The 22,571-nt window shown below is 37.0% G+C and overlaps 1 protein-coding gene across 5 annotated transcripts in view; it reads right to left on the bottom strand.

Moving 5' to 3' along the window:
- Nucleotides 1–21,806, bottom strand: part of LOC110114043 (protein root UVB sensitive 5) — a 40,887-nt gene extending 19,081 nt beyond the window's left edge. The window contains exons 1-5 of one of the 5 annotated variants that reach the window (XM_020846793.2): nt 21,582–21,806; nt 21,457–21,507; nt 21,141–21,286; nt 8,086–8,186; nt 7,836–7,894 (exon numbers count right to left, since the gene is read on the bottom strand). In XM_020846793.2, the coding sequence (XP_020702452.1) occupies nt 7,836–7,894; nt 8,086–8,186; nt 21,141–21,286; nt 21,457–21,507; nt 21,582–21,757 (533 nt within the window). In that variant the 5' untranslated portion in view covers nt 21,758–21,806. Of the gene's footprint in view, nt 1–7,835; nt 7,895–8,085; nt 8,187–9,249; nt 9,375–14,860; nt 14,929–21,140; nt 21,299–21,456; nt 21,508–21,581 lie in introns of those variants that run through there. The other 4 variants (XM_028696740.1, XM_020846794.2, XM_020846795.2 and 1 more) reach the window with 4 other exon arrangements.
- Between the last annotated feature and the right edge of the window lie 765 nt (nt 21,807–22,571).

Raw genomic sequence — 22,571 nt, 5'->3', positions numbered from 1 at the left:
AAAGAAATTTTAAATAAGGACAATAAAAAGAAAGAATTACCATAAAATAACTACAATGCAATAAAGAAAACATTAATTCGGGTAAATTTGATGTAAATACAACACTCTAAAAGAACTTAAGAAATATTATCAGAATAGTAACACAAGATACACTAAAAGATCCATTAAATGTGAAAACAAGGGCTAAAGCCTTTTTAGACTGAGGATCTATAATAGTGACCTAGATGCAAATGAAAAAAGAGTGGCTGTTGCCTGAAAACGGCAATTAGCGCAAAATAGACCTTAAAGTGGTGCATGATCTTCATTGAAATTCCTAATATCAAAATGTGCAACTAGAACTCTTGGATAGAGTCGTATTTTACTTGAGAACAAAGACATTTTAAAAATTGGAACTGTTTTTGGCTTGCACTGAGCTCAATGAGCTAGATTTGCTTGAATCAAACTTAAAGAGAGTTGAATATAGATTGAATTAAGCTTAGCTCAAGATCATATTGAAATTTAGATGCACCGATGGTGTATTTTGTTAGGCTACGAATTTATCTCAAAATGAAGTTGGTCGAAATCAAATTGACTTTTGGCTTGAATTGAGATCAAATCAAACATAACATGCCATTTTTAGCTTGAATTGAGATCAGATGGAGCTAGACATTGCTAGGCTTGAGATTGGAACAAATTACTTTGCACCGATTTGATCAAGATTCAGGTTGGCTTGAGATTGGACAGTTAATAATCCTGTTCAAATACATGCATAACATACAAAAAATTAACTTCTAAACCTACTTTGTCACAATAACTTTGTAGGAGTAAAGTGGAAATAAAATTCTATAAATCACAAAACTCATGAGTTGATGATGTGCAGAAGCAAACTAGAATCTCCATGCTAAGTCCTTAAAAATATGATTTAATTAGGTATATAAACTTAAACTCACATTACAATGCACCAGACATGATCAAAATTCAAGATTCATCTTCGAGGCTAGTTTTAATATCAGAAAAAGGTTCAATTCATTTCTACTAGTAATATCACGCACCTTATCTTCATCTTGAAGATAGAAAATTCATTAAAAAAATAAAAAAAACATGAACAAGCAAGATATTTAAGATAATGGAATTTTTACATACATAACACCTCAAACTATTTAAAATACATATTCAACACTTAACTTCAATATTTACTATATAGCACCTAAAATCCCTAGTTTTATCTAATCTATCACTCCGTTTAAGCACCCGTCAAAAAGCCCTAACCGCACGTTGGCTCCCCTTCAGTCGAGCGAGAGCGGGTCTTCTCCATCGCGTTTGAAGATTTTCACACGCCCCGTCTTCCCTTGGCTTTATCGGCGCGGTTTTTCCTTTCCTGATCTCCATTTCGTGAACGACGAAAGGTTTAGATGTTTTTTCCCCATTTGAATGTTTGAGTTGTTGTTTGCTCTTCGTCTTCTCCAACCAATCGTTCTTTGTTTTCTCCACGTCGGCATTGCAGAGGATGGGTTGCATTGTAAAATCCATTTGCACATTCAGCATATTGTTTTTGTTTTCACCATTTGAATGGATATTCTTCGTTATCCGTGGTCGGCAAGAAACTTGACAGCCACAAATTTTGATTACATTGTATAATCTGTTTGGCGTTAGGTTCTATTTAATGTCTAAAGTGTCTTCATTCTTTAAACTTTTACATATAATAATCTTGTTTAAAATTTTACATATAAACAATGAGTTCGAGCTCCTCAGCGGCGCCAATAAAAAACCCAAATAATCAAATATATTGTCATTGCAATTTGCAATGTACAATATATACGTCATAAAAGTCGCATAGCAATGGAAAAAAATTATACAGATGCTCCCAGAACCGATCATAAGACGATTGTAGTTTATTTTTCGTTGGAGTGATGAAGTCAATAATTCACCGCACGATATGAATTCATATACTACTGCTAAAGTTTTCGAAGCTAGCCAAACTGATGTTGTGTCAGTTAGAGGTGAACTTTTGCAGATAAAAATCTTGTTGGTGATCCTGGTAATCCTAAGTTTGAATGTAATTATAACTGTTAGATATATCCTCACGAGCTATAATTATAACTGTTGATTGTAACATTGACTATGTTTATGTAATTTGGTTTCAAGATGAGTTGAATGTTCACTGTGGTTAACATATGTTTCTTTGTTCCATGCTGTTTCAATATTAGATTGAATGTTCGGTAGAATATGTGTTGAATATGTCGTGGATTGAAAGTATCATATTGAAAGTATCGGATTGAAAGTATCCATCTGAATTTTAGGCAGGGGCTACAAGAAATACATATGGTTGAATTAACTTCTTGTTTTAGGCGATGAATACCCTAATAGAATTAGAATTCCCAAAAATCTGTAGGCATTCAAAAGACAAAACTGAACATAAATAGCTCTATTCCAACACAACATCAGATCTTCAGTTTGGACGGCGTATAGTCAATTTGGCATGAGCAGTCGATGAACTAGGATGTTGATCTTCATGTGTAATCTCAGTACCAATCTCTTCACCTTCCACATTTAATGGATTTTTACAAGTACTTCTATGATGGCCGCATAAATTATAGCGACTACACATGTGTCCAAGTTTTGTTTTCTTCCCTGTTTCTAAGAAATTCTTAATACGCCTTTTTTTTTGGGTCTACCACATGGTCGTAGTGAAAGTGGTGTTGTAACTACCTCACCATCACTAACTGCAGCCCACATCTCCTTCCCTGGTATGGTCGAAATTGCACCATCATATGCCATTTTGTATCTAATCATTTAGGAAAAAAAATTTAGAAAACCAACATATACGCATGGTAGTGATCATCAACATATGTATAACATAAAGAATGTTGTGTAGTGCCAATGAATGCAGTACTGTGTATACATGGTATATCGCTTAATTGCGAGAATCCACAAGTACAATCCATCTTTTCTAAGTCGACCGCGTGCCTTTCATGAAGACCCTCAACTTCAGTTGTACTCGATGTTGACTGGCGAATGATAAAATGCTCTTTCCTAGTTGTGATGTCCCTAATGTACTCTTCCACATGAGGAACTAGTTGACCTCTTCAAGAGGAGGAAATTATATTTCTTGACGAGCGCTGTTCAATAACCTTTGCCCTAATCATGTCGACCAAATCAACGACTGACTTACTTCTAGCTTTTTCAACCCATGCATTAAACGATTCCGACATGTTGTTTGTATTGTAGTAATTTTTAATGTGCTTTGAGAACGTCGCCTTAGACCACTTGCACGACAAAGAATTCAAGTAAGAGTACATTTGTTGACTGATTTTAAAGATCTCCTCAACTTTCATATGCAAAACATTTAGGTTATAAGTGTTTGTTGCCGTCCAAATCAAATTCTGAAGCTTGATGCCATCTTCGCAACGAAATATTTTTTTTATATTCTTCCACAGGTGTCTCATGCACACTCTATGCTCAGCATTTGAGAAAACAAGTTTTATAGCTTCACCAAGGCCTTTTTCCATGTCGAACATGAAAGCTAAATATTCAATTTCACAGCCAAAACTTTCGAACTAGTTCCTCATCAACCACTTCCAAGATTTCTTAGATTCTGATTTATGCAACAGCATACGCTATTGTGAACAAACCATTATTTCCATCCAAACAATTGGTGGATAGCAATACGCCAAGATACTTTGATTTGAGGTGGCAAGCATCAACCCCAATTAAAAATCTACATCCAGCAATGAAACCGTAAATATATACTTTGAAGCTAACAAAGAATCGCTTAAATGAATTCCTTTTACTTTCACACATGTATGTAATGTGAGAACCAGGATTCCTGTTGATTAACTCTGACCTCAGCATAGGCACCCATATATAGTTATCGTCAACATAGCCAAACATTACATCTCTTGCTAACTCTCTTGATCTCCAAATATTCATATATAACAATGATAATTCGTAAGTTGTCTCCAAGTTATTGCTAATATCTTTTGGTGTGATATCAGGATTTTTCTTTACAATGTCCTTGATTTTATGAGCTACCCAACTAATAGTAGCTTGCTTGTTTCCTGCTTTATTGACCCCAGGGCATAAATGAGTTGATTCTATTTTCCTAACTTTGAATGAGTAACCATCAGGAGATAATGATGCATGTACTCTCCATGGACAATCTCTATATGCGCAAGTAACTATGACTCTGGTTTTGTCACTAGCCTTTATCTTTATAGCATAATTCTTTAAAATTGCATTAGACCTAACTGCTTGCTTCAAACTCTAAGCATTTTCAAACCGTGAACAAACACATAGACTGTTTGCCTCATTAGTTTAGGGTATAAAGAAATCATCGCACAGATCATCTACAACAATATCATTATATCCCTAATCTTTGAGCTAAACTGACGCATTTCAGTTTGATTGTTTTGTGAGATATCTTCTTTGTGATATTTCATTGCAACCGTCACCTCAATTCTATTCATTTCATAAGAACCGCTAAGCATGTCAACTACATTTGCATTGCTTGAAACCAACATGTAATTCTTAGGTGATGTCCCATTAACATGATAGTGTAAGTCAAATGGTTGACCCCGTAGCCGATGACAAAATGCTTCAACTCGTTCTTTTAGCAACATTAAATTGATTTCATCTCTTTAAAGCTTTAAGGTTTTCTGACTTCCATCCACATACTGATGTGAATCAAACAGGAGTTGCTTGCGAAAATTAAGATGAAAGTAATTAAAGCATTGCCAACACATATTTATCACCAATAAAATAAAGGATTAAATGTATTCTAGGTAATCAACTTGCTTAGGCGAAGAGTTGCTTTGAGATAACCAAACAATTCATAAATTTTCAAAGATAAAAGAACTGCTTAAATGCTCATAACAAAATCCCACGATTAACAGTGAGAAAATTCACCTCGAGCACCTTCTCACTCAACCACTCTTTGGCTTTTAGCGGAGAAGAAGAAACCATGCGAAGATGGAGAGCACCACTACGGAAAAGGAGACGAAAGACTTTGTTACCGGAGAGGTAGCCGCCAGTGGAGGAGGTGGTGGATGGCGCCTGGTGATTGTCAAATCGTAGTCTTGAAATTGGCGGTCGATGATGCGCACAAGTGATGGGAGGATTCGCTCCAAGCATTCACCAACTGTGTTTTCGTGCGTAAACCCCGCGTCGAAGAACGGGGATCGTAGGATGTTGAGACTACCGTCGGCGTTGAACACAAGCCCCTACTCGAATTCGGGATCCGCCATTCAACATTGAAGTGGGGAGGGGAAGAAGAAAAGAAAGAAGGAGGAGTTGGGCCGTGAACTAGGGAGAGGGATTTGGATGGAGATCCTTCTTGGAGAAAATCTAAATTTGAATTTCAGAATTTCTTGGATTGGAGAAAGAGATTATTTGTTATTAAAATCTCCCTAAATTAGGCTAGAGAGAGGGGCGGCTATTAGGGGGGAAATTAAGAGGTTAATAAGTGGATGCTTAGGTGGCAAGTGGAGAGAGAATAGGCTAGATGAGGGGCCGGCCAAGCAAGAAAAAAAAAGAGAGGGAATTTGATTAATTAGTGGGGCCCATGGGGCTAATTAAAACCTGATTTCAATTTTCAGATTTTAATCAATTAGGGAGATTTGAAATTTGAATTCAAAACAGATAGGATTTCATTTAAATCTATTCCTAAATGTAGGGTGTTATTTTAGGAAAGAAGTAATGAAGGAATTAAATCATGAAATTCAAATTTCAAGAGGAAGGGGGCGACGGGATTTTACGAGGGAAGAGGAGGGCTGGGCTAAGGGAGGCGGTGGGCTGGAGGAGATGGGGGTTGAGTCGGCGGGATCTGGGTGGGGGTGGGAAATTTTTGAAGCGGCTACAGAGGGAAGGGAGAAACGGGCAAAGGGCAAGGGGAAGGGGGACGGGTGTATGGGGAAGGTGGTGGGGAAAGAAGAAAACAACAAAAACACAAGTAAAATCAAGAGCTCACCGAGGTGGGCTGTTGGGTATTTCGGGTGGAGCCTCTCCTAGGTCTCCTCTCTTTCTCTCAAGCTCTTAAGCAAGAAGACAAAGGAAAATCTCATAAATTTTATTAATCCAACATTAAGCTCATATAATAGGATGAGACCTCTTTATAAAGGCCTCAATGACAGAAAATAACATGAAAATAACATGACTCAAATGCCCACCGGGCTACAACAAAGACTAAACCTTCATATAGGGAAAATAGTAAACTACGGCTTGAAATAAAAGATACATAGAAAAATAACATAAAATGACATGGCAACATCAGAAATATAAGCTCCCAATCGTAGCCGTCGATCTACGATTCCTTCGCCAGTAGACCTGCCTAAAATGTCTGTCGATGACCTCATCACATACTTTGTTCAACTCTAACCATGCACTTCACTCCAATATCCACCAAATTTGAGTGAAGTAAAAATTACTCTAATCCATTTTTGTTTATGTGAATAATTATGGATTTAGCAATAGTGAAAAAGTGCATAATTGCCAACATTCTCCGAGATTTTTTTTTATCTCTGAATTATGCATTCCTAAAAGTTAAACTTATCTTTTAGATAAAAAATTTTACAATGTACGAACTATATTTGTTAGTCAAGTTATATGCTTTGACAAAAAATTTAAGGAAGCTGAGTGATGTGGAGCAAAACATAAAAAAGTTTAAGAAAGTGAAGGGTCAACCACAGATGCCTGGGAAGTATATCATCGAAGTGAAATAGATTGGAAGGTAATGGTGACAATGAAATGTTGTGGTGGCGTGGATTAGCTGTAGGTCTTACTATTTTTCCTTTCCTAAGGGAGGAACAAATAATCGCAATGCTGCAAAGAACTTTGAGATGACATTGTGGAAGAAAGATTAGGTTTTCAAAATTTTTTGACTTGATTGGAAAATCTAAACATGATGAATATCAAATATTTGAACCTAGTTGTGACGAACAGAAGTTTTCTAAATCTATATGAAAGAAGAGTCCATTCTCATAGTATTGGTGGAAGAAAAAGAATGCTTCTGAAGCACAGTTTCTAGCTTATAATTTTGTTCTACTGTATTAGTTCTTATGTGAGAAGGAGAGTGCAAAGGGAGAGCCACAACGACTACCTGATCTAGCAAAGAATAGGCGACGGTTCGTCGCAGAACCTTTCACGCAGGAAAAATCAGCGGCTCGGAGAAGTGGCGTTTCGTGTTTTGACGGAACGTTACGGAATTTCATTTCAAATACTTGGAATGTTGTTTAGGTGGTATATAAGTAAATATGAAAGTTTGAGTGTTTAATATATATTTTTAATAGTTTGAGGTTTTATATATGTAAAAATCCCTAAGATAATATACTTAAAATGAAATTGCAAGAGAGTCCCTATGGCATGCCTATTGTCACTCAAACAAAATTTAAACAAACGAGGTCTCACAAATAATCATAAGCAAGTTTCTCTTATATGGAGGGCGTCATGTAAGAACATGTAATCCATTTGTTTTGCCTTATGTTGCTCTTGCCATCTCAAGTCACTTTAATCTCATCTCACTTAGAGAATATGTATATATGTATAGAATCTATGGCATGCATGGAAAACAATACTTTGAACAACAATAAGACCTTCGAGTTTTCGGTTTCATTTGAGATAGTTTTCTTACTGCTTTTTAAAACAGTTTTGTAGTACAAATTTTTTTTTGAAAGTAGTAAAAAATCAATGGTCAAAAGCTATCCCAACTGAAACTTTAATTTATATTTCTTTATAATCTACTTGAAATAAATAACATATAAATATGTAAATATATGTGTGGTAAAAATGCCTATTAAGTTGAGGAAAGTTCAAATGCTCGTGATAAGGATAAAGAAACGGACAGAAAATGTAGATGAGATTACTGGATGGCAGCAGTAGAAGCAGCAACACCGGTTTGTGAAAAGGAGCCAACACCTACAGCCTGGGGACACATTATATGCAGCATATTGATGTTCACGCCAACAAAGAAATCCATAAAGTGATCATAAAAGTTTTTCATGACAAAAAAACTTACATCACACTGTAATATATGTTAAAACCCTCTTTTAGCAAATATTCCATGCAGATACGTTACATCTTTTCTTGAAATCAAAGAAATTCATAACTACTTACCTTAAGAAGACTAGAAGTAACTAATGTATGGCAAATCCATCCTGTTACATTTGTCGGAAATTGCAAAAGCATGTAATCCAAGTAATCATCTGATACAGAAGCTGCAATTTTTTTTAAAAATAACAATAAATAACAACGTCATGAAGAAAGGAATAACTATATACAGTCACGGATGATATTTAGATTATGAAATATACTAACTTCAGCTAAAATCATTAGAATGTCATACTTTGTTTATCAATACTATTCAAAGTTGCCAAAATGAGGTAATCTATATGTGGTAGTGTTTTATTTATGAACAATGTGATGAATCCAAATAAAGGCCATTTTTTAGGAGCGTATTTTGAAATTAATTAAGTTAAAATAGCCTAATCAGCAATTATTCAGGAAAAGGAGATATATATTTATTAATTAAAGAAGATATATATCATATTTAAAATTTTAAAAATATGTATTATAATTTTTAATAATTCAAGTTTCAAAAAAAATATAATTATAAATATAAAATAAATAACTTAAACATTATCATGTTTAAATTTAACATTTATTAATGTTTGCTTAAATTTCTAAAAATAATATTTAATTAAAGATATAAAAATATAAATAATTGATTAATCTAGAACTTGTTAACTTTAATTTTTATTTTGTATACAATGTCAAATAAAGTGAATTTAATTGATATGACAAATCATTAGTAATTGCAGACCCACTTTTACATACTTAGGCAGCCTTTGTTGATGTCATGTTTGACAGACCTAAAAGAAGAATTCAATGCAGTTGGTGATTGTGGATATCTAAACTTCTCAGGACAAATTAGTTTGTATGTGACAAATCATTAATGCATTAGGTTCTTCTTTAAGAATATGTCATTATTGTGCTTAAATTTGAACTAACATTAGGTCTATTTATGTGCAATTACTATGAAATATATACTCACCACAGTTACCTCTCGCTCTTCTTAGTTCTATTTTGTTACAATTTGTCTTAGTTTTATCATATCTACTAGCCATAAGGAGTCATATTTTTAAGAAAGTTAGTGAAGGGTACCCATTTTTGGCAAAGACAATGCTGACCTCTAAGTAGTACCCAAAAGAAATTTATATAAAACACACCAGCCAAATCCTGCTCGTATCACATCCTATTACTAGCTGTAGTCGCCCATACCACTGCATTTGGCGCCGTTGCAGTCATCTCACGCGTGCCTCGATCGCTACTATTCAATGTCATTAAAATGAGAGGGTAGACGAGGCCCTCATTTCTTCTTTCCACACCCAAACTTGCACGAACTTCCTCTTGCGATCCTTTTCCTCCCGCAGCTTTCACGACTTCACCCCTCTGACCTCCCAAACCCTCGCCAACCAGGTCGCATCCGGCCGTGCCTTCCTGTGCCGAAGTCGGATGCCACACCCGACATCTTCCTCCTCTGCCCTAGCCGCAAAGCTCACGACCCAAAATCCAGACTCTTGTAGTTTCCCGTAAACGGGAGAGACACCGGGAGGCTGTCGAAATTCCATCTAAAGACGCTTAGAACTTGAACAAAAATAGAGGACCTGAACATAATTTGAACAATTAAGAATAACCTAAATTTAAATCAAATGATGAGGACCTGGACTTGAACCATATGACGATGATCTGAATTTGAACTTGAATTTCAGCACAAACTATATGGAAATTAATCTAAACTAAAATACAAGGAACCAAACTTTAAGTTAATAAAAATACAATCAAGATTCAAAATACAATTGCTAAGTGATAAATCCGGGTCATCCAAATAAACATCAATCAATAAAACAGGGGACTTGCGCTAAAGTTTCAAATGAGCATTTATAAGCAATTAATGATTGATGTTAAATAAAATTCCAGCATTTCACCGGCAAGCAAGCAAATAGTACGAGCGTATGGCATTGATTGCAAGAGAATATATTGAAACCTGCAAGCAATGGAAATCAAAAATAATGTGTAGCTTGATTGCAAGCGAATATATAAAACCCTTGGCAAAGCATTTCACCTACAAATAATGACCGGTGATATATGACATTTACATCAGTCATACAAGCTACAAGCGAACTTCAAGAGAATGTGGCGAAATGCTCATAAGCAATGATATGAAAGCTTCAACAGATGTCGCAGTTCATTTTCAATGGTCATATCTGTCAGAATACAAATGCCAATAAATAATAATGGTAATTCGACCATGCAAACAACCTTACGAATGCACTCAAAGAGACATGCAGAGAATGCCATGACATCCCTACAGTCATATTAGCTAGCTTACAATCAACAGTGGTTAGCTGATAGAATAAAGGCATTGATTCGGTAACGAAGGAATGACAACATACAAGTTATGAACAGTGTAGTCTACCTACACTCAATGACAATCAATTGATAATTGTACATGCTGGTCTACTTACAAGCAATGATGATAGACATGCAATGATTGTTAATGTGTCCTACAATTGACATCAAAATACAAGCAATAATATTCAACCTTACAAGCAATAAAATAAGGGGAAATTTGATTGCAAACAAATGTGCAAAGCATCTAAATAATACTACGAATTGCAAGCAAAGACAAAAATCTACAATGTGTTGGATATTTGCAGACCAATGTAGAAGACTTGTCATGCACACGATAATCTACTTACAAGTGACGACGAACAAAATGCAGGACTATGACAAGTACAGGCTCCTACGAATCACTATAGAAGATCTCATACACATCAAAAGCAAAATACATAAGAAACGTGATAAGTATGAACACATACGAGCGGTGCTAGAAGATTTGCATTAAATGCATCTCGCCCGTGGATAACAAAAGACTTGTAATGGATAAAGCGATTGTGCTTACAAGTCATAGTACTGGGTATGTTGCAAGTAAGATGAATCCTCCTAAAAATATGAATGGGGAAATTAACGTTGATGCAACTCAATCCTATTGCCAAGTACCAATATACAAATAAATACATTCACTCGACTACAAGTGGCAGTTGCTACGAGAATTAAAAAGGACATAAGAAAACACACCATACATCTACAAGTCATGGTGATTAGCATGCAATGATTGTATAAATGTTCTCATAGTCGTATGTGGGGAAAGATAAATAACAGATGTGAGCTCCTGCGAATCATTGTAGGGAAACCTCTAGCGTATGCAAAGTACTACGAGCTATTGTAGCAAGGATACCGAAGCATCTTTATAACCAAAACAACTATCCAATAGAAGGCAAATGCACAAAAACTTGCAGGCCGCGATAGTAGATATGCTGCAATATTACAACAAATACAAGACCCTACAGGTCGTTGTATAAGGCAAGTTATACACTCAATAAACTATGTGAGTGGTACAAGAGAATTGAGGAAAATGCAATTACCTACGAATAATAACAGGAGATTAGTTAGTGCATAATGATCTACTTGCAGAAAGCGACTAGTAGTGCACGACAGTCTACCTGTATGAAACGGACAAATGACCATAATGCGACGCTACGCCACCGGATCTGCAACACTCATACAAGCGGACTTAAGGCATACATAAGCTCTCAAGTAGAATGTTGCGCACACTCAGACGATAGTTGCCCGCACAACTGAAATATTCAAAAAAATGCCTTCACAAATGTACTACAATATGTATAAACATAAACACAAAAAATGCATATACAATCATACACCCACATGAGCCCCGACGAGCGTGTTATGAGCACACACGTGACGTCTAGGGATGTTGCGCGGGTCAGACAATAAACCCAAGTTCGAGCTCGATCCTTCTATGCAGGTAGATACGACTCGACACAGCTCGAACCATCAAACAAATATACGGTCGCGGTATTGACTGTGATATTTGTTTTATACGTTCATGTTAGGCCTTCAAGGTCTATAAAAAGGGAAATTCATTAATAAAAGCATACAACTGACTTGAACATCAATCCTCTGTCAGTAACTAACAGAGTTGACACTACATATAGAGGCGATGAGAATACAATGACTTAGCAGGAGCCTTTCTAATTGGATGTGATTGGAAACATGTATAAGAAAGATTTACAGAGTTAGTTCGGTATGTTGTTGGATTAAATTTTCAACAAAGAAGATACCACAGGACAGATAAACCGAAGCAACCCATGGGAGGAAAACCAGCATAAACTCGCAGCAGTCCAAGAGGCAACAGGAAGAGGAAAAGGCAAGTGAAATTACAGAGAAATGAGAATAATAAAGGGAGGGAAGGAGAAAAGCTAAGTTTAAAAATTAATGAGCTAATTTTTTAGTTCCATAAATGAACTAAAAAATCAGCTCATAATGAGCTTCACCACTACTTGACATTAATGAGCTAGAGAAGTCAAAAAACAAATATTAGGATTTGATTTGACCCCCCCTGCCTACATCAGACTCCCCTTCTTGAGGACTCAGCTCCCGATGAGTCAGTTCTTGGTTTCTTTCGAGGAGGTGCATACTGATCATCTAGCTCTTTGATCTTAGCTTCATATTTCTTCAGGATCTCTTCTCGTTTTTGTAGAAACTGATCTTGTAAATGTTGCTTCTTCTTCATGTATCTTTTTGTACACAAATGCATCCATGATTAAAGTTTGTACAGTTCATACTGTAGTGGATCTGTTGATTCTGACGGAATCCATCTGTCCATCGAAAGAGGATCTTCAAGTTTTTCTGGATTGCTTTCTTCCATTGGATTACTATTTTTGTCCTTTTCCATTTTTTTAGACGACTCAAAAAAAAAAGACTTAAAGAAAGACTCAACCTAAAAAACTTAGACTCACAAAAAGGACTCACGACAAGACTTACACGACAAGACTTGACTTGACAAACTAAATTTGACAACCAAATCCTAGGACTTCCAAACTTGCTCTGATACCAAAATTGATGCAATCAAAAATTTGGGAAGGGACCCAAATTTTTTATAATAAAAACAAGACCTTTCTAAGAAATAGAAAACGACAAGAACTCATAGAAACTAGACAAATTAAAACAAACACAAACTTTTTATATCATATAAAAGGACTTACAAACTTTTGACATAACATTAAAGATGCTTACAAGACACTTAGAAACACAAACACCCTACAAACGACTCAAACAAGACACCCTATAGTTATTCACTTAGAGAAGAAAGATACAGATGGAATGACACTTGCGGATAGAAGAAAGAGATTATAAGCCAAGACGAAGGTTGGAAAGAGATCGCAAGATTTCCATACAAGTAGAAGAAGTGGAACAAAGCTCTCAAGCTTTTTCCAAGAAACCCTCAGGTTTTCTTACTCCAAAAATAACATTTTTCACCTCCTAAACAGTCACAAACATCTTCTATATATTATAGGTATAAAGAGGATACAAACAGGCCCCAAAATATTAATTAAAAGCTGAAATAGAAGGCCAAAAGGCACCTAAAACTGTAGTAGGAAATCTGTCCAAGAAATCTGTAGTCTTCTTGGAATTCTCCCAAAACAGCCACCAAACAGTCCCATAAAACTGTTCAAATTCTGTACAAAAACAGCCCAAAATCTCTTCATATACTCAAATAAATGAGGAATGAAAGGCCAACAGTCCTTTTACTGAAATCCCAAACGGCACAGCAAAAAACAGAGGCCACGGTTCCAGCCAGGTTAAAACTCACGGATCCCAGCAGCCAAGCACAGGGACCAAAAAGCCTTAATTAATTTCGGTAAAAGGGGGACCACGGGACAGAGAAACCGAAGCAACCCATGGGAGGAAAACCAGCAGAAAATCGCAGCAGTCCAAGAGGCAACATGAAGAGGAAAAGGCAAGTGAAATTACAGAGAAATGAGAAGAATAAAGGGGGGAAGGCGAAAAGCCAAGTTAAAAAAGTAATGAGCTAATTTTTTAGTTCCATAAATGAACTAAAAAATCAGCTCATAATGAGCTTCACAACTACTTGACATTAATGAGCTAGAGAAGTCAAAAATCAAATATTAGGATTTGATTTGACCCCCCCTGCCTACATCAGCATGCAGTGTCAAAACAAATTGATTATGTTTTGATGTCCAAAACGCATACAACAATGAAATGCATTGTTGGAACCAACCAACATTTTCAATCTAGGGTTCGACGAGGTATCCCTTATTGCACTTTGGCAAGCTGTCGTTTTTGCCAATAATGGATTAGATGACCTTCACTGGGTTTTTTAAAAATATAACTCATTCTTATGACTAGTAGATATGATAAAGCAAATAACAAATAAAACAAATTCTAGCAAAATGAAAAAAAAAAGAGATAGAGTTAACTGTGATGAGTCTTTTTTTTTAACTGTGATGAGTCTATGTTTCATAGTAATTGCTCTTAAATATATCTAATATCATAACCATAATAATAACATGATGCATCAATGTTACAATACTGAAAGAGGAATCTAATGGTATTGTAACAACAAAAATATAATAATTTAAGTCACATAGGCTTATTTTTCGTGAAAGGCCTGACAAAGAAGGGGTTTTAAAAAATACATATTTGCACTAGTGAAATGACATAAATAAGCATAAATAGCATATTAAAACTCTTATACAGTTGGAGTAAGGCCTCACAAAGATAATTATTTATGAATTATTTTCCAATACCCATTAGAAAGCTATAACACAAAATATGGAACAATTTGTCTAAGAAATAAATATTTTTTATTGTGGGGAGTTCCCTAGGTGTAAAGTATGCAATAGTAGTGGTGGATAGGAGGGTGTAAGTAAAGGGGGTAAAGCAATGGCTATAATAACTCGTCATGTTCCTACTACTCCACCAAATAAAGGATGGATATACTTACATAATATTTCAAAATAAAAGAGTCATCGCTTTTTCTTTGATTGGCAAGTAGCGGCCAAAAAGCTGTGGCTGTGGTGAGAAAAAAAAAACAAATTTAATCTAACTTTTGATCAAAAGATCAAATTGAATTCATACATTCAAACAAACTAGCACAATGTAGGTGCCTCCATATCATGCAACATGTCGTCATACTTTAATCTTATATGCTTAGTCAAAAGTTTTTAACAAAAGTTTGTTCAATTCATTTTTTTAGCTTTGCTCATTCAATCAAAGGGTATGTGCAACATTAGAGTTCATGATCAGCATTATTAGCCATATCAAAATTATACAAACTACTATATGCATCCTATTTGCCATTTATTATTATTTTGAGGCTCCACGAAGTACAAGTTCTTTTCCTAACTTCTAATCATAATATCTTTTCAAGCCTTTATTTCTTCATATTTCTCTCACATCACTTCTCTCCACCACACTTTATTATTGCATCTTTTGCTCTCCATTGGACATGCCCAAACCATCCAAGTCTATTGTCTTTTCCTGCACAATCAATTTCTTATTCATGATTTCTTTATTTCCCCACACTACATCATATAATAGTATAAGAAGTTATATTATCATTTTACAGCATTGTTCAAACCACCCGTGATGAATTTTGTCACATCAGAACTCATTAAAACACCAAGTTTTAACTTAATAGGTTATTGAGAGACCCGTTGTAGAGATGAAGAAAGGAGTAAAGAGAGGATTAAAGAAGAACAGTTGTATTATATTGTATATATCTTGTACAGGGAATACATGCATATATAACTATGGAGATAACAATGTGATACAAGAAATGAATTAAATAACGACACGTAGGCAGCTGAGGTGGACAGTGCTAACAGGCCCCCTCAAATTAGACATTCATTTGTTAAATGATTAATTTGGAGCAGAGATCGTTAAATCTGGCTCCCGAAAGAGTTTTAGTAAGAATGTCTGCAAGTTGATCAGTTGAGCTGAGTGGGAAATGGAAATGGCTCCGGCTTTCATATGCTCGAGGATGAAATGAAAGTCGATTTCGATGTGCTTTGTTCGTGCGTGGAAGACCGGATTATTGGTGAGCGCAATGGTCGAGGTGTTGTCGTAGTAGATGACGGTAGGAGAGGTTTGGGGAATTTGAAATTTGGCTACGACACGTCGGAGCTAGAGAGCTCGGTGGTAGCAGAAGAGAGTGGACGATATTCAGCTTCTGTGGTGGACATGGCAATTGCAACTTCTTAACTGACCACGAGATGAGAGTGTTACCGAGAAAGGTGCAATATCCGGAAATGGATTTCCTATCTTGGGAATCTGCTGCCCAGTCCGCATCCGCATAGGTGCAAAGTTGAAGATCGCCGATGGTAAGTGGAAGACCGAAGTGAGAAGTGCCTTTGATGTAATGGAGGAGTCATTGGAGAGCTTGGAAGTCATGAATTGTTGAAGAATGCATGTGTTGGCAGATGTAGTTTGTAGAGAAGGCAATATCAGGTCTGGTGAATGAGAGGTACTGAAGTAAGCCAGCCAATTTGCGGTAACGCTGCGGGTCTGTGTAAAGCTGATTGGAGGATTGCGAGGAGGTAGATTTTGGTGTGATATGAGTTGGAGCAGGTTTGCAATCAGTGAATCTAGCTATTTGAAGCAGATTGTTGGTGTAGTGTTGTTGAATAAGGAAGAATCCAGTGGGTGTGCGGATGATCTGCTCCCATTTGTTTGAGTATGAACTTCAATTATAATTGATCGAACAACTTCTGAATGGTGGCGGTATCATTACTTGTAACTAAGAGATCGTCAACATAAATTAGAATGTGTAATTAAATATGTTTATGATGATATAAGAGGAGAGAAGGACCGGAATGACTAAACCCAAAGTCGAAATTTTGAAGAAATGTCGTGAGTTTATTAAACCGCTGACGAAGAGCTTGCTTGAGGCCATATAGTGACTTATGGAGTTTACTAAAGTGGTTCGGATGTTGAGCATCAGTAAAGCCTTGCGGCTGCCGCATATAGACTTCTTCTTGAAGATCTTCATGAAGGAAGGCGTTGGAGACATCCAGTTGATGGACGGGCCATTAACTATGAAGAGCCAACGTGAGAAGGATATGAATGGTTGGCATTTTGGCCACTGGACTGAATGTTTTATTATATTTTATGCAGAATTGTTGAGTGAAGCCTTGAGCGACGAAGCGAGCTTTGTATCTTTCAATGTGGCCATTAGGGTGAGTTTTGATACAAAATGTCTATTTGCAGCCTAGAATTAGTTGGTTAGGTGGTGGAGAGACTACTGACTAGGTTCCTTGCTGCTGGAGAGCAAGAAATTCTGAGGACATGGCGGATCACCATTAAGGTGATTTTGCTGCTTGAGTGTAGGAAGTAGGAATGGCAGGAGTAGGGTGGGTAACCGAGAGATTGAAAATTTGCTTAGGTCTTGAAATACCATATTTTAGTCTGGTTTGCATGGGGTGAGTTGAGTGAGAGGGTTAGAAGGTTGAGGTAGGGACAAGGTTTGTCGATGGTGGTGTGGGTGAAGAGATGGATGTGGGCAGTTGAGAGGAGGTAGTGTGATTGGTGGAAGAGGTAATGGTTGGAGTGGGAAATTGAGTGGGAGTAGAGGAGAAGATAGAAGTTGTATCAAGAAGAAGAGGAGAAGAGTTGATTGAGGAAGGGACCGGGTCAGTTGGTTTAGATGGGAAGCTGTGTTCGTGGAAAACGACATGCCGAGAAATATGAATTTGTTTGGTTTGAATTTTGAGACAGTGGTAGACTATGTTGCACCGATACGGATACGACGACACGGATACGACACGATACAGATATGGGACACGTCAATTCTTAAAAATACATGATACGGATATAGCGTGGATACGACATTATAATATATAAATCATACATAAAAATTAAGAAAGTAATCAAAGCATAATATTTGAAATGACAAAAAAATTTGAATTTGTCTCTGATAGACCATCATCAGATCCAATTCCTACGCCACTAGAGCTCATTATCCTACGATGTATTGACACAAATTAAACCACATGAATTTGAAACATAAAAAATTTTAAGTAAAAGTGTAGATATGTCGCAGATATGTCGGGGGTCCATTCGTACCCCTCAGTTCCAAGCAGTACCGAGCATTCATACTGAGAATGGTACTAAGCATTGCGGAGAGGTACTGAACGGTACCGAGCAGTACTGAGTATCGAGCGGTACCCAGTACGGAGCGGTACTGAGCAGTACCGAGTACCGAGTGATACTAAGTATTGAGCGGTACCGAGCAGTACCGAGCGGTACCAAGCAGTACTGAGTACCGAGTGGTACCGAGTACCGAGCGGTACCGAGCAATACCGAGAGGTACCGAGCAATACCGAGCAGTATCGAGCAGTGTCGAGTGGTACTGAGTACCGAGCGGTACCGAGTATCGAGTGGTACCGAGTACTTAGCGGTATCAAGTGGTACCGAGTACCGAGCGGTACCTAGCACCGAGTACTGAGAGATACCGAGTTCTGGTACCATTTTTTTTCGTTTTTTAATAGGACACGCATATTTGATACGTGTGCCCGATCAAATTTAAATAATATTTTAATTGGACACGGCAAAGCCGTATCCGACACATATCTGTGTCGTATCGAAGGCGTATCCATATCTGACACGTGTCCGATACAGCATGCCTCATAAATAGGAGTATCCGTGCTACATAGGTAGTAGCCTTTGTGAGATGAAGAATATCCAAGAAAGATGCAAGTTTGAGAGCGAGGCGATAGTTTGTTAGGAGCGTAAGGAAAAAGCCATGGGAAACAAAGACAACCAAAAGTACGGAGATGAGTGTAGTTAGGAGGTGTGCCATGAAGCTTTTGATAGGGAATTTGGAGGGATATAGATTTGGAAGGTAAGTGATTTATTAGATAGTTGGATGTGGTCACAGCTTCAGCCCAAAAGGAAATGGGAAGATTAGAGGCAAGAAGAAGGGTTCGAGTGATATCCAAAAGGTGGTGATGCTTTCGTTTCGCAAGCCCATTCTATTTAGGGGTGTGGGGACAACTAATCTGGTGTGTTATCCCGTTAGAGAGAAGAAATTCCTTGAATGAGTTGCTGATAAATTCGCCCCCTCCATCGGAACGAAACATTTGAGTAGTATGAAACTTATTTTTAATGAGAAAGCATTTTTTTTTTAATTTAATAAAAGTTTCTTGTTTGGAATGCATGAGATGAAGCTAGGGGAACCTGGTGAAATCATCGATGAAAATTACGTAAATTTATAACCATTTAAAGATTGTTGAGCTGCAGAACTCCAGACATCAGAGTGAATTATTTGAAATGGTCGAGAAGAAACAAAATCACTTTTATTAAATGGCAGTTTGCGGCTCTTGGCCACATTACATGAAATGTAGACGAAAGGAGGAGTACATAAATCTTAAATGTAATGAGCTAACGTAAAGAGAATCTGGTGATGAGGATGTCCGAGGCGCGAATGCCAGACTGAAGAGGATGTGGTATTGGCTTGAAGACCTGCGATTATGGTAGATGGCATGGACCGAATTTGATAGAGGTCGTCACGAAGATGACCATGAAGAAGGGGACGGTTGTCATGAAGATCCGAGATGAAAAAACCGTTAGTGTTAAAGGAAATGGAAACTTGATTATACGCAGTTAATTTAGAAATTGAAAGAAGATTATGAGTCAAAGATGGAACATGTAAAAGATTATGCAGATAAAGCATACGAGCCGAATCGGGCAGAGGAAGTAGACCCTGTCCAGTGTTTTGGATCGGAAGAGTTGTGCCGTTGGCTGTGGAGACAGAGTCGACACCTTGGTATGAGGAGTATTGCTGCAGATTTGCGAGATCATGTGTGAGATGAGTTGAAGCTCTTGAGTCAAGAACCCAGTCATTGGAAGGGGGAGAGGGTTGTCGAGTGAAAATTGCTCGTGGTGTCCAAGAAGTGCTGGACACGTATTTTGGGTTGCATCTATGCCAACAATTAAAGGCAGAGTGACCAAGTTTCCCACATATCTGGCACGTTGGTTGCGAGGAGCTTGTGTTAGCTGATTGCGAAGGTGTAGTAGGTTCAAAAAATGAACGAGGACAGAAGTTTCGTCCTTTGGGAGGTCAAGATTAACCACGTCCTTTAGCATTGCTTGTGCGATTTGTGTAGAGAGCAATTTGATCAGAGGAGGAACTTGAATATTTTTGTTGTTCATTATGGAGATTGATTTCCTCGCTGCATAGTAGAGAGTAGAGAACGTCAAGATCGATTGGATGCAGGGATGTGCGGATAATAGTTTTGAACGAATTGTAGGTGGAGGGAAGGCCGTTAAGAATGTAGAGAATAATGTCTTCGGTATCAATCTTGGAATCGGATGCAGCGGTATTATCAACGAGGGTTTTGATTTGGGTAAGATATTGTTGCATGGAGAGATCGTGCATTTGAACGTTGTGGAGCTCGTTTTTGAGTTGGATGGGCCGAGAGCGATTCATTGGTTGTAAACAGCGTTCAAGAACCAACCAAATTTCTTGAGTCGTGGAGGACGAAAGAACATAATGGAGGATCGAAGGGAATATAGTTGGGAAAAGGGAAAATATCATATTTTGATTGATTAGACACCAAAGATTGTAGTCGGGATTGGAGGTGTCCGTAGGATGAGTGGCACCGATGAGATGTCCAACAAAACCATTAGCAAAAAAATACTTAAGGAGTTGAAGACATCATAGAGTGTATGTGTCGGTGGTAAGTAGAGTGGGTACCAAATTTTTGAAATTGGAAATCAAGAATTTGAGGGGAGCCGAAACAATGAAATCCGATAAGGGTTTTAGCATTCCCATTCGCATATATAATCAACCAATACCTAAATATCATTTGATTTTTAAGTTTATGAATTTTACCATGACTCTCCCTAATACTATATTATAACATAATATGCCTCATGCATTTATCCATTTTAACAACCAAGCTTTAAGTCCACAAATCTTAAACATTTTTATTAATTTTTCAAGAACAAATTAGGGTTTAAGCATCCTCCTTCATGATAGAGACAAAAGAACTAACATAACATGCCTAAACATCATTTGGTTTGTAAAAAATTATTAAATAATCATATTACAAATTTTGTATCTACTAAAATTGCATACAGTTTCACCAGTATTTGTTTTCCTAGTAAATACAAAATTAAATTGCCAAGAACAAATAATTGGCTGAACATCAAACAAACTAGTCAAAATATTTAGTAATGAACAATGCAACAAATAATTTAGCAAGCAGCATTGGGGAAACTACCAGGAAAAGATGCAGGTAGAACAAAATCTCCAAATTTTTTCAAAAGAAAAGATAGATTTGAGAAGTCATCATCTTGCACTTTGTTCAATAATCTTTCTTCTGCTTCCCAGAAGCTTTGCAGATGCCGATTGGTGTCCAATACGTATCTAGCATACAAAAATATCACTGTAGATTGGGAAGTCTAAAAACCTAAACGGCAAAAAGAATTTATTTTTCACTTTTTGAATAATTTGTATCTTTGAACAACCCAAAACCCTAACATTCGAGAAAGCCGGAATGTAAAATGGAAGAAGTGGAAAGAGAGGAAAGCAAGTACCTCTTTGACTTTCCATCTTCATATCGTTCCACCAAGATCGATCGTGAGACTCTAAAATAGCATGAGAAGGAACATTGGGGCTTACTTATTAAGCAAAAAATGAATAAGAGCGGGAGAAAATTTACTTCTGCTCGAACTCTCCTGGTTGCTTGGATGCATCGAGCGAGGAACGGCAAACGAGAGTGCAGTTGTTTGGGTTAGAAAGAACAAAATGGGTAGATGACAAGAAGCTCAACTGAGCTCGGGCAGACGTTAACGTTGGTGGTGTGGAGCAAGGGAGGAGGCCAACTGCGACGGACATCTATGTAGTAGTGGTGGAAGGATACGAAGCGCTTACTCTGTTTGTTTGGTTGGGGATTACAGTTTTATTATTATTATTATTATTATTATATTTTGGAGACTTACACACAGCGTTAACTTTTATTTTTAAACTTTATTATTATTATTATTATTATTTTGGACATTTATATCAATTAAGTGAAATTCAAATACATATTATATATATAAGATTCAAATTCAAGATCTCTTAATTGATAGTCAAAGCTTTCAACCAACCGTCTAAAATAAGTTGCATTATTTATCTATGAGACTACTAGATCTTTTAACCACATCAACAATATACCTCTAGTATCCATAAAACTCCTATGCTTGTGATTCAACTTGCATGCCTCCTACTCTCCAGCATGGCTTGCTCCCATCTCTGTTACCTGAGACAAGGTGTCAGGGTGGGTTCGACTCGAAATTGAGATAAAATTTTAAAGTAGACCTAATTAAAAATAGATTAAAGAGTTTACCTATGTTTAAAAGAAAGTTTAAAAATAGGCAAAGTTACCCGTTTAACGGACAACTTATGCCTGAGGCGGCTAATCAAACCTGTCATACCTGATAGCTAGGTTTTATGACTTGGTAGAGCCATAGTCGCCCATTAAATGGGCAACTTTAATCTCGGTAGAAAACCCACATTCCACTACTTCGAGTTCGTCTCTGTTGATTCAACTTCCTCCTTCGGTTGTTTGTCCTTCGTCTTCTGTCGAGCTCCAAAATTTTGTTGCTTAGAGGGAGTGGGTGAGTAAGCAATGTTTAAATGAGATGTTTAGCTTTATTTATTTGTTGTA

The sequence above is a fragment of the Dendrobium catenatum genome, unplaced genomic scaffold, assembly GCF_001605985.2.
Source record: "Dendrobium catenatum unplaced genomic scaffold, ASM160598v2 fragScaff_scaffold_839, whole genome shotgun sequence".
Lineage (NCBI taxonomy): Eukaryota > Viridiplantae > Streptophyta > Magnoliopsida > Asparagales > Orchidaceae > Dendrobium > Dendrobium catenatum.
The sequence above is the reverse complement of the archived record's forward strand: the minus strand, read 5'-3'. Positions and strand labels throughout refer to the sequence as shown.